At 44.7% G+C, this 13145-nt stretch overlaps 1 protein-coding gene across 1 annotated transcript in view; it reads left to right on the top strand.

The window, feature by feature from the left end:
• The window catches only part of gabbr2 (gamma-aminobutyric acid (GABA) B receptor, 2), a 214396-nt gene extending 202112 nt beyond the window's left edge, over positions 1-12284 (top strand). The window contains exons 14-19 of the mRNA XM_048229821.1: positions 2460-2570; positions 5765-5989; positions 6764-6946; positions 7999-8128; positions 8511-8628; positions 10227-12284. Coding sequence (XP_048085778.1) covers positions 2460-2570; positions 5765-5989; positions 6764-6946; positions 7999-8128; positions 8511-8628; positions 10227-10392 — 933 coding nt within the window. The 3' untranslated portion in view covers positions 10393-12284. The remainder of the gene's footprint in view (positions 1-2459; positions 2571-5764; positions 5990-6763; positions 6947-7998; positions 8129-8510; positions 8629-10226) is intronic.
• The last annotated feature ends 861 nt before the right edge of the window (positions 12285-13145 follow it).

Genomic DNA, 13145 nt, shown 5'->3' on the forward strand with positions numbered 1-13145 from the left:
CTTTCTCTTTCTTCCTTCTCCCATGACTGGCAGAGGCAGACTGGGCCACAATGGAATGGAGAGAGCCTGTAGTGCAGCAGTAGGCCTCAGGTTTATACTTGTTATTTCTCCATTCCTCTCGCAGCTCACCACAGCCACGATTGCCTTGTGGCTTGACATTGTGGACTTATCACCCCATGGAGTCATGTATCTTCTATATGTTTAATCTCTCTCTATATATTTAATCTCTCTCTCTCTATGTTTTACTACTACATGTCTATTTGTACTACTACATGTCTGTTTGTTGAATGTACAGAGAGTTTTCACCAACACATCTAACAACCCAACACACTAACAACCCAACACACCTAACAAGCGCTCTACCTTTATATGGCTCTGGTTGGGCATTGTTTGGGCAACTTTTGAATGTTGGGCTTTGTTGGGCTTTGTCTGGAGAGTTTTCAAGCACAAGCACCATTTGAACACGTGTGTGAGTGTAATATATTATACCTAGCTCATACTTACACTTATAGGGGCAGTTGTGCAGACATGGATTAAGCATAGTCATAAACTACTGGTTTCAGTGGATATCTTCACTGAAATTCTCTTTTAGTTTAGGACTAGGCTTAATCCATGTCTGGTAGATCGGCACTTAACACATACAATTTAGAATGCAGCAAGCTGTCACCCTCCTTAACACCAAAGTCAAATTCCTTGTATATGTAAGTATACTTGTATATGTTAGTACCTGGCCAATAAAAAACTGATTCTGATTCTGATCATTCTGTCTGTCTCACTCTCTCCCTTCCTCTTTTCTTATTTTCCTGTCTCTCTCTCCTTCTCTCTCTCCCCATGTCTCTTTATTCTCTATGCTTATGAGTGTTGGAGCGCTGTGTATAAATAGCACCCCTCTGTTCTCTGGCCTACTTAATTGTTAACGCCACTTTGAGGTGTCAACTTTTGAGGTCTCCATGCCATCTTATTTGGGCTTGGGGGGAGATAAAGAGAAAGGGTAGTGGGTTTGTTTGGATCAGTGGCTGGCGCTCTGATGAACTCAAGTCTCATTGTTACACACACACACACAAACACACACACTAACACACACACACACACACACATACACACACACACACATTTATTAATGTCTGCATATTCAGTTATCTCGCATTAACTTCTGTAGCATAATGGCAAGTCAGTTTGATTTCATAGCATGTATTGGACCAGCAGAGCGAGACAGTGTCTAATTCATCCGTGGGTAAATATTTGTGTGTTATTTTGCGTCTTGGTGAGAACCAACAGGCTGTCTCCCTTTCATGAAATTGGGGCAAGAGGAAAAATGGGTTATGGAGAACCTGATTTTCCCACTTTCTTCACAGAGGGGACCCAGTTTTTCTCTTCTTTTGCACTCTCTCTCTCTCTCTCTCTCTTCTCTTCTCTTCGCCCCTCCCTTCTTTTTCTCTCTTCTTCTCCTCCTCCAAACGCCCTCTTGAGACGGCCCGAGGACCCCTTAATGATGCAACAGCTTGCTTTTGCATACCAGACATTTGTGTCCCGTGTGAGACTCCTTTCTGTCGTCAACAGCCTTCGCCATCAATAAAGATCCGTCATAAACAAGCCACCGCAACCTCCTTCCTTAAAACCATCGAGTTCTTTTCTTTCTTTTTTTTTTTAAATCGAGGAACTCATAAGCAGTCACCAAACGTTCAATTATAATTTCAGTCATCAAGCAAAAAATTCCCAATGCCACCAAACTTCACTGGGAATTCCCCTCACGGGAGAAGGCCATGTGACCAGTTGCCATGGCGCCCGAGTGCTACCTCTGGTGCTAAATTGGCCCCTAAGTCACTTACGTTACTCTAAGCTGTGTGTGTGTGGGGGGGTGTCATGTTAATAACGACCTGTTAGGCTCAGCCATCATTACATCCATGCACGTGTTATTCTGCTCATTTCTTTCGTGGGTTTAACCCACTTTGGAGGGCAAGGTGATTCTTGTGCCCTCCCTTCGCTCCCAACCAGTCCACCTGAGGTTACTTAGCAACAGGGTCAGTGGCTCGCCTGAATGCTAAGTTATGCCCAAGGGTGTCTCTACAGGGGGTGTCAGGGGATGGGGAATCTCACTGCTCTATTATTGTCTTCACCATGGCCCCGTAGTGAGCAGAATACAGATGTTCATACTAACATTTGTTGTTGTTGTTGGTTGTTGTTGTTGTTGCTGTGTGTATGTTTATAATAGCTCTAGCTTGTTAAGGTCAGCGCATTTGTGTTTGACTATTTGCGTGGGTGTAAGTGAGTGGGTGAGTGTTTATAATTATGCTGTTTGTGATCTGTGTTGCCACGGACACAGTTAGTCTTCAGTGTGTCTGTGTGTGCGTGTGTGTATTCGTGCGTGTGTGTGTGTGTGTATGTGTGTGTGTGTATGCCCACAGTATGTGTGCGTTTCAATCTCCTAACCCTCCTTCTCGTCCTGTGTGTGTTGGCAGCCGGACCCCCAGGGACGAGACATTGCAATTCGGCCCTTCCTGGAGCACTGTGAGAACACACACATGACCATTTGGCTGGGGATCGTCTACGCCTACAAAGGCCTCCTGATGGTGAGCACGCTCTCCCGGTGCCACGGAGCATGTCAACATGGCCTCCATCTGCTCCCTCTCTCTCCCTCTCTCTATCTATTTACCTATATCTCTTCATCCCTCTCTCCATCTCTCTATCATTTTACCTATATCTCTTAATCCCTCTCTCCATCTCTCTATCATTTTACCTATATCTCTTCATCCCTCTCTCCATCTCTCTATCATTTTACCTATATCTCTTAATCCCTCTCTCCATCTCTCTATCATTTTACCTATATCTCTTCATCCCTCTCTCCCTGTATCTATCTCTTTACCTCTATGTCTCCTTCCCCCTCTCCCTCTGTCTATCCATTGATCTATTTATTTACATACTGTATCTATCTAGGGTTAGATAGATACAGATCTGCTCTCTCTAACCCACAATACAGGCACTCTAATCCAATCCAATATTATGATTTCTCAATGAGCAGGTGAAAAGACATTTGAGCGCGTGTATAATGTGCTGTATTCACTTTTCAATCCGCCATTCAGAAGCGGGTGCGTTGAATTTGCCTCTAGATTCATTACATTGACGTACGTACTCCACACTCTAACTACTATCTACTTGTCGCCTTTGTAGTCGTGAAGTGTCATCCATATTGCAAATTAGGTGTGTAGTATGCATATTAGGTAGAACCTTCCAAATTAAAAGTCCCTGCCCTCTGCCAAGGACACAGTGAAAAGCCTTCCGTGTTGAAAGAATGAATGAGAATATTTGAAAAAGCCTTTTCTCTTTCAGCAGGTTAATTACCTGTGGGCTAGACTGTTGATTTAGTCGGTGGCGCCAGAGCCCCGTGAATGATTTAAAAAAAAAAGGAAGACGAAAGTGGGTAGGGAGAAAATGAAAGAGCGGCTCCTTTCTTGACGAGCTCGGTGCCCTCTGTAGAATTGAGTTGGCCCCTTTGTTTGCGGAGGTAAGATGGGTAGCGGGTGAGTGGCGGGCTGGATTCACTGTCAGGAGCTCACCCCTGTGTGTGTGTGTGTGTGTGTGTGTGTGTGTGTGTGTGTGTGTGTGTGTGTGTGTGTGTTTGAGGGAGAGATACTATAGGTGTCTGTGAATGTGTATGTTAAACAGAGAGAGAGAGAGAGAGTGTGTGTGTGTGTGTGTGTGTGTGTGTGTGTGTGTGTATGACGCTGCACTGGAACTCACAGGGAGGGATGTGCTCTGCGTCATCACCAGTGCCACCACACGCACTGCTGTGTCTCTCACTGGGGCTGTTTGTTTATACACACTGTCTCACTTCACTTTCTGTCTGACACACACACACACACACACACACACACACACACACACACACACTCTCTCTCTCTCTCTCTCTCTCTCTCTCTCTCTCTCTGTTCAACATACACATTCACAGACACCTATCTCTCCCTCAAACACACACACACACACACACACACACACACACACACACACACACACACACACACACACACACACACACACACACACTCACTCACTCACTCACTCACACACACTCACAATTTGTTTCCATTCCCCTATTTGAGCAAGCCACAGGTGGAGTAACACCTCAGCTGAGACAACATGTCATGAGGTAGAAATAATGTGCATTGCAACAGAAGAGGAAGGAATAGAGAGAGAGAGAGAGAGAGAGCAGAGGCGGAGGAGAGGTGGAGGTTATTACGGTTCAGTAACAGCTTGGCCTCTATATTTGAATTGAAGGACTAATTGTGAAAGCCATATAGTGTGCTATACTATACTGTAGACCTAAGAAAACTACAGAGAGATAAGACACAAGAGAGTAGAATGAGGGGACAGAGGAAGTGGAAATAGAGCGAGAAGAGTGAGTTCTGAAGGCAGTTCACTAAGCCCCGTAGACGTGGATTAAAACGACTGGAGCTGGAGAAGAACCTGCAGAGTCTCAGCTCACTTACGGTTCACGTGTTTGGGAGCGTGCAGGTCCTTAAGCGGATCCAAAAGGTGCATTCAGTAGAACCATCCCCCCTCCGCTGCGGAGGATTGTGGTTCTTAGAAAAGTTAACATTGTTTGGGTTGCAGGGTGATTTATGCCCCACATGGCTTAGGCTGCCATGTGATGCACACAAAAAGAATTACATTGTGAGGTTTTTTTTCTGATCAGAAACGGAAGACGTTTTGGTGTTTATTATTTATTTAACCTCCATCTTGCTGCAGCAGATTTTTGAAGTTGTTGCCAAGGACTTTCAGTTGTCCTCCCAGCCTGCTAGCATGCTGTCCATGTTTCATTAACCAGTAAATTGAAAGCAATAATTTCACTCACGTGCTTAAGTGCACAATGACAAGTTGAATCTAATCTAATCTAATCTAAAATTTCACACATTTCATTTACATATAAATGTATGGAGATATTTGTGTATTGGTGCTCTTGGTATGGGTCCACAGGACATGGGTGAATGAGACCCATATTAAAATCAATATTTCATCAGACAATTATACACATATGTGAACTCATGCTGTTCACCCTTCACTCAGCATGCATTCTAAAGTCACTTCACTTATGTATGCAGTCTTTGATTATACTCCATTACACTTTTTGTTGAGTTCAGTGGGATTCTTTATAAAGCTTACGTAACACAGAAAGGTTGGTGTATTTTATTGTTTGATTGGGCCTTTAACAAGCTTTCGCTAGGATCGAGGACTGCCTTTAAAGAAACATAACTAAAATTCCTTCTCTAACGGCTTCTACACACAGTTGCATGCGTTGCAGTGCTGGAGACGCATCCCATTCACTTTACATGGGCTCACGTCATCCGTTGCCGAACTGAATTGTGGTTCCGTTGCGTCGCGTTTCTCCCGTCGTTCACGTTGAGAAGTTCAGCTGTTGCTGCACCGACAGACGGCGCCGGCCAATCAAATTACGGTTATACTTCAAGTTCAAGTCATTTGCATAGCTACCGTCGGGAACACCCACTGGCATGCGTTGACGGAACGCAACTGTGTGTAGAAGCCGTAACACCATCACCATCCTCTTTGACACACACACATAATTAGTCATGTGACCTTAACATCTTATGTCATGTGATGATCATGTGATTTCTTTGTGTGTATGACAACTGTAAATAGTGTTTGAAAGGCTTGTCAGTTTTCTTTTAAATTGTCGAGAGATTATGACAAATGCTTTAAAAACATCTGTCCAACCCTTTGTGTTGTCCACTCTTCCCTGACCGCTCTGTAGCTGTTTGGCTGTTTCCTGGCCTGGGACGACGCTAAGCGTGAGCATCCGGCTCGCCGACAGAAAAGTACATCGGCATGGCTGCCTACTACAATAGGCATTATGTGCATCATCGGAGCCGCCGTCTCCTTCCTGACCCGTGACCAGCCCAATGTCCAGTTCTGCATTGTGGCCCTGGTCATCATCTTCTGCAGCACCATCACGCTCTGCCTGGTGTTCGTGCCCAAGGTGGGTGTGTGTGTTCATGCCCAAGGTGGGTGTAGGTGTGGGTGTGGGTGGTAATGCGGGAGTTCGTGCCCAAGGTGGGTGTAGGTGTGGGTGGTAGTGCGGGAGTTCGTGCCCAAGGTGAGTGTAGGTGTGGGTGTGGGTGGTAATGCGGGAGTTCATGCCCAAGGTGGGTGTAGGTGTGGTTGGTAATGCGGGAGTTCGTGCCCAAGGTGGGTGTAGGTGTGGTTGTGGGTGGTAGTGCGGGAGTTCATGGCCAAGGTGGGTGTGGGTGTAGGTGTGGGTGGTAGTCGCGGTAGTTCATGGCCAAGGTGGGTGTAGGTGTGGGTGTGGGTGGTAGTGCAGGAGTTCGTGCCCAAGGTGGGTGTAGGTGTGGGTGTGGGTGGTAGTGCGGGGATGTTCATGGCCAAGGTGGGTATGGGTGTAAGTGTGGGTGGTAGTGCGGTAGTTCATGGCCAAGGTGGGTATGGGTGTAGGTGTAGGTGTGGGAGCTAGTGCCAGTGCATGTGCCTGCCAAGCGGGGCAATCGATGTCGGTGGTAAAGTGGGCAATTATGCTGGATTACTAATCAATCTTTTATGGAGGACTCATAAATGTCGGTGTCCTATGGCGGATGGTAGGCTCAGATGATGGATGCTTACTGCTTATTGAGGGTCCGTGAAATTATACTGGTTTCAGATCTATAAACTTCTCAGGTTTTTTACGGTTTTGAGTTTTACTGCTTGTTTTCCTCTAAAGTGGTTCCTCTTGTCTGTCTCGTTTCATGTCATGCCATAGTTCATCACCATGAGGACGAACCCAGACGCAGCCACGCAGAACCGGAGGTTGAAGTTCACACAGAACCAGAAGAAGGAGGACTCCAAGACCTCCACGTCGGTGACCAGCGTCAACCAGGCCAACACGTCGCGCCTCGACGGCCTTCAGACGGACAACCACCGCCTGCGGATGAGAATAACAGAGGTGAGCCCCGCGCTGAAGAAGTACACTGCTTCCACACCCTTTTTCTAGTTTAAGTTCACCTTGCAAACCTCACAGAGTTAAGGTTTGTATGTTTATGGTTTTTGGTAATGAAAATGCATTATTTTCACTGTTGATATCAGGGTTGTGCACAATTCAAATTGCAATTCTTCTTCTTGTTTGCTACCTCAATTGAAATGCAACTGAAATTCCAGAATTTAATTGGAATTTTAGAGCCAGTTTCAATTCAATTCTGGAATTTTGCACTGGTTGATATTTGACATTGTTATTGTATTTATTGGTAGTGCTGTTACTATTAAAGTATTACTTTACTTATTTTACTTTCTTGCCAGAGTAACAGGGTGAGCACACAAGCAGAGAGTAAGATGTTGCCCAACAAATGAAGTTCATTCCCTATAGAGACATGACATGTACTCCACAGTTACAGTAACTGGAGGTCACAGCTTTAGTAGACGGGAGAGTGAGAATATCTCGGTGGAAACCAGATGTTTTGAATGACTTTTGACAAGGACAGTGAAGTTGGATGTAAGTGCACATACTTACAACCATAAATTTTAGATGACTGCCCTTGTGTGATATAAGGAAACATCACAGTTTGTACTGTGGAATCACATAATGAATCACCATCAGTGGGAACATCATACAATATACAGTAACTGTAGTGTGTCAGAGATGTGTATTTAAGACAAAACACATACATGCTTACCACCTTAACCATTATTAAAACAGTCTGAAAGTCGCCGTTTTCAGTCATTCAGAGTTTCATGTTGCTGGCATTTGAACTCTTCGGCATCAAGGCCTTACAGTAGCATGTGTGACCTCCTTTTTAACATGTGTAGTTTGCATAACAAATTCATAAAGATGTGACACTTTGCGACAGCTTCAGTGTTGGAGCAGCGATGCTGTCTAAAAGGTTGTGCTTGAGGACGACCTACATACACCTACACCTACACACAACTCAACTCAACTCAGGAGTGAAGTCTCTTCTCACTCTATTATTGACACTGAGGTGCTTTTTATTTTTGTGTCTCCAGCTTGACAAGGAGTTGGAGGAGGTGACCATGCAGTTGCAGGACACGCCTGAGAAGACCCCTTACATCAAGCAGAACCACTACCAGGACCTCAACAACATTCTCAGCATAAGCAACTTCACAGAGGGCAAAGGTGAGAGTCTTGAGTCCCCATCACAATGGGTTCTTCAGGTTCTGTGCTGTTCCTGTGTGGGTTTTCTGAAAGCACTTTTGGTCACTTTTTACTTGGATGGTCTCCCATAGACTATCTATCACTGCTCCTACTATTAATAAACTGTTGACATTCTGTTAACAACAATTTATGGTTAAGATTAGCGTTAGGGGTTTGGTTAAGGTGATGTTCCTGTTCAACAATAATTTTAAAGACTGAACTTGAATTTAAACAAACCATGTGTGAAGTCTGTGTAGTTGATAAAGTGTTGTGTTACTTTATTTGTTGTAGAAGTAATGAAAAGAAAGGATGTCAACAATAAAAAAATAAATGGCACTGAGTTTTTATCTGATCCACTCTGCAGAAGGTGAGAAGTCCGTCCTGAAGAACCATCTGGAACAGAAGCCGCAGGCCCAGTGGGGCTCCATGGATCCTTCTAGAATAAGCAGAGGTCCATTGGAGGACATTAACTCACCTGAGCAGTGAGTAGCCGTCACAGTTCCTCCCCCTACGCTAGCCACTTTAGAAACACATGGGAAAGGAGGAAAGGAGGGAATTTAAACTAGTCTGTGTATGTGATATTGCCACGTTTGTTGTTGAACTGAAGCAACGGATAAAGAGATTATTTTATGTCGTACAACGGCGCAAGAATATTGATGTCATCAAGTGGGAGGGGAGGGTGAGTGAAAAAAAGAGAACCCTGTTTCATGCATCACTGCAATCGGCCCCAGTTTTGTTAATCCAGAATGAGAGAGAGCGAGAGAGAGAGAGAGAGAGTGCGAGAGAGATAGAGAGAGAGAGAGAGCTCTTACATAACCTGTGATGTACAACCACCGATGGAAGCAGCGAGGCCTGAAAATAGACAGTGGCACAACAGTGCAGAAATTCTCAGAGCTTTTCCCTCCCCGCATAAATGTTTGATCACATGTACAGGGCAAGAAAGAGAGAGAGAGAGAGAGAGAGAGAGAGAGGAATGGAGGGAGAGAGAGGGATGAAGGGAGAGAGAGAGGGAACGTGAGAAAGTATGAGTAAAAAGGAGGGCAGCACACAAGCAGAGAGTTAGATGTTGCCCAACAAATAAAGTTCAGTCTCCTATATAGACATGGCATGCACACCACAGCTTCAGTGGATGGGAGGGGAGGAAGCAAGTGTCATGCAATGAAGATTTCTTCTCCCGTCTCCTCCCGTTGCAATGACATGCTCTTGTACCGGGTAGGTTGAAGTTACCACAATGCCTGTGGACGGACTTGAATTTTTGTATTGATACGAGATACTAAAATAGTATCCATTTTTCTTTTTATTATTTTTTAGTAATTTGAGTAAAAAGTAAGACCTATTTTTATTAGTACACCAAAATACAAAAGTACATTTATGATGCAGTTCATGATGCAGAAGAACAACCAAATTTGTTTTGTTTTTTTATGTAACCGGCATTATCGTTATGTAATTGCCTTCTGTGCCACGGGGTGCACACACAGTAGCAGCCCAAGCACGAAAACATCCCAGGAAGCTCTAAATCAGGAGCCCAGTGCATTGTGGGTTAGTGGGGAAGAGGGCTGCACATGCAGCCTCAGCATGTGGTGGATACTCAGGGGGCGATCACCAGCAAGTCGACAACATTTTTATGTCTGCCGCAAGACAAATTAAAGCAGGCTAAGAGAAAAAGGGAGTTCTAAAGATGCAAGCAGAAAAGAAAAGTGCCGATGTGAGAGTAGTGAATGTATCTGTATGCTTTCCTATGCTGTGTGTTCTGCTGACACTACTGAGCAAGTGAAACTTTAAACCTTATTGTATGTGGCGGTGCATGTATAATAGAGGAGAGTTGTGGCACGTATGACAAAAACTGTAATGTCACGGTTAGCCTTCAAGGATAGGCGCATAAAAACTTTTACAGGTTTAACAGCCGAAGACTTTACTGTTGGCCATTCAAGCTGTCTCATGCTATGTGGTTACAACCTTAACTGCCTCAAATCTACAGTGTGTCATGCATTGCTTTTTCCCCCCCATCGGTTTTACCAGTGCCTTCAAACTACAAATCTGTCATGTGCTCTCTCTCTCTCTCTCTGCTCTCTCCTTACAGTGTCCAGCGCCGGCTCTCTTTGCAGCTGCCCATCCTGCACCACGCCTACCTGCCCTCCATAGGGGGGGTGGACGCCAGCTGCAGCAGCCCCAACGCCAGCCCCGGATCCAGCCCGCGGCACAGACACATGCCCCCCTCCTACCGGGTCATGGTGTCGGGCCTGTGAGGAATACCCCCCACCCTCCACCCACCCCCACCTGCCTACAACCCGTTCTTCTTTGCCTCCCCCACATACCCCACCCACACTTCAGCTCCTCTCTTCTACCCCCCCCCCATCCCCCTTTTATAACATGAGGAACCGGAAGAATAAGAAGACGAATGAATGGACTGAATTGATCAGCGATTAAAAGGATGAGAGGAGGCATCATACCACACGTTCCAAGGTCCGACACATCCAACTCCCTCCGTCCAGCCACTAGCATCAGAGAATGGACTGATCGTCATGGGCTGAGAGTTGCTGGTGGGGTGTGGGGGGTGGGAGAGTCCCAGTGGTGGTCACCACGGAGGTGCTCACATGTCTCATGGTCTACTGCGGAGATCACTTGCGTTTTCCTTTGAACCCAACCCACCCCACCCCACCCCACCCCTTCCGTGATCCTCCCCATTGCTCCCTGGACTGCAGAGAGGAGTGGCAGAGGACCCCACTGACCTGTAGCCTTATCTGCTTCAAAAGGGTTTCCGTTTTTATTTTTTTATTTGATCATTTTTCATTTATTTTATATGAAGTATGTCTTGGGTTTCCTCACTAAAAAACTTGAGCAGGTTGTGAACTCGTCTGATGTTTTAGTAGTGCACTGATGTTGTCCATCGTAAGAGATGTGACCAGAGTTTTCATCCCAGGCCATAGAGCTGCCAACAGACATGTAAATACCATTCATTTTACACCAGATCTCAGTAAGCTTCTAATAGGAATGCCACATTTTGCTGTCCAGGAAATTATGAGAAGTTTCTTAAAAACAACATATTGATATTGGAAGCCAGAAAAGTCAAAACTGATTTGAATGAGGCTAAACATTTTAGCAAAACGTAATATCTGCCTCATGGGAACATAAGAAAACTGGTAAATTAAATGTTTTTGTAAATCCAATACATCATCCGAAACTGGGGCCAACGGTGTGTACTAGCTCACTCAACATGGAGTGAGCTAGTACACACTTCAGATTCTTTTTCACGTTTGCTAAATTTGCACCATCATTTCTATTTGGTTTCTGTTTTTTTTTTTTTTTTTTTCTGTTTTTACCTTTAGAGTGATCTGTGACCTATTATGGTTCACACACCATCATGTGCTGTGCATATGACTCAAGAGTGGGTGGGGGCGGCTACACAATAAAAAAAATAAAAAAACAGAGACCTCACAGTACAGTTCAAGGGGAGTCTGGTGGAAGAAAAAGACCTTAGTATGTGCACACCGACACTCACAGGCACAGAATGAATCTTTTTCTTTTCCTCCTGCATCTCCTGGTAACGGTGGGGTGAATCTCGCTGATTTGGTCCGTGGGCCAGTCTTCCATAGCAGCTGGGTGTCTGTTCTCCAACTGGGGGGTGAGGGATGACCAAAATTCTTTATGGGCACAGGGAGGCAAGAAGATAGACGCGGCCGCAGAGCAGTGGACAGAGCGTGGTTGGTCACTATTTATCTGAAGAAGAAAAAAAAAGTGTGTATCGATGCAAGGGTGCTAGTGGGGTCAATGCGACGAAGCGAAACGCAAGGGTTTTGTCATGTGCCTGCAGCAAGGAAAGGGTGAATATATGAAGGCTGGATGCCGCTGGTGTGCAACTAGACTGCAGTTTGGAGTGTAATCATAACTGCGCTTCAGTAAGGGAAAAAAAAAAACTCAATGATGGAAGATGGACTGGCCAGTGGGAATTCATATCCAGCTATCAAGCCAGTCGTTCGGTCCTTAGACGCTCATGATGGTTGTTTTTATTTTATTTTTTTCCCATTTCTATTATCATCTTTTATACTGTTATTTTTGTTTTGTTTTGTTTTGAATCAGGAAAAGCGAACACCTGTCAAACCCTTCTAGATGTGACTCAAGCCAAACAATATATATGGGCTGGGGGCATTTGATTGAGATCCCATGGTTGTCAGCCTATCCTCCCTCTCACAACAGACTGATTCAGTCCAGAAGAAAAGCACAGAGTGGTGTTTTTAAAATAAATCATCCGGCGCTAAGCAACAGTGAACATACCTCATAGTTGCTATAGAGATGCAAGTCAGTGCTGTGAAATTTTACCCAAAGTCTTGCATAAATAGTGTGTAGAAGAAACACACCAACACACAAATACACACTCATAGCAGTTGTCTGACAATTCTTTTGTAAATCTGTGACGGGACAACAAACAAGAAATGTATTCCGAATACCAACTTTTTTTTTGATAAGCTCTGTATTATCAAAATCTACAAAGATTTGTTCAGCAAAATATCTCACCATTGGTGTCTTGGTTTTAGTTTATGTTTGTTGAGCGCTGTGCCTGTTGTTGAATATTGGTCCCCTACAGGAAATGTTAAACGTCACTTCAGCCGGGTTAAGGAACATGACACAGATAATCTCAAGAGTGGATCAAGACAGCAGATAACACAAAAACGCTTCCCGGATGTTCTCCCAGCGGGAGAGACCGGGTATGGGTTCAGAACTACGGCTGATCCTTCGTCTCGGGCCTGGGAAAGCCTGGTTAGTCTGAGCACTTTCTACAAACTGTCAGGCTGCTCTGACATTTGTGAAGCCAAGGCCTCTCGACCTTTACCAGTCAGACGGCAGCAGCCACTAAACAAAACAAAGCAAAACAAAACAAACAAAAAGACACTGGGATTTGTTGTTTCTTCAGAGACACACATTTTTATAAATATATATTACATTACATGTGATTGTGTACTACATCTTGCTGATGCCCTGATGGTGTCTGTATATGGAAATA

Source organism: Alosa alosa, chromosome 20 (assembly GCF_017589495.1).
Source record: "Alosa alosa isolate M-15738 ecotype Scorff River chromosome 20, AALO_Geno_1.1, whole genome shotgun sequence".
Taxonomy (NCBI): domain Eukaryota; kingdom Metazoa; phylum Chordata; class Actinopteri; order Clupeiformes; family Clupeidae; genus Alosa; species Alosa alosa.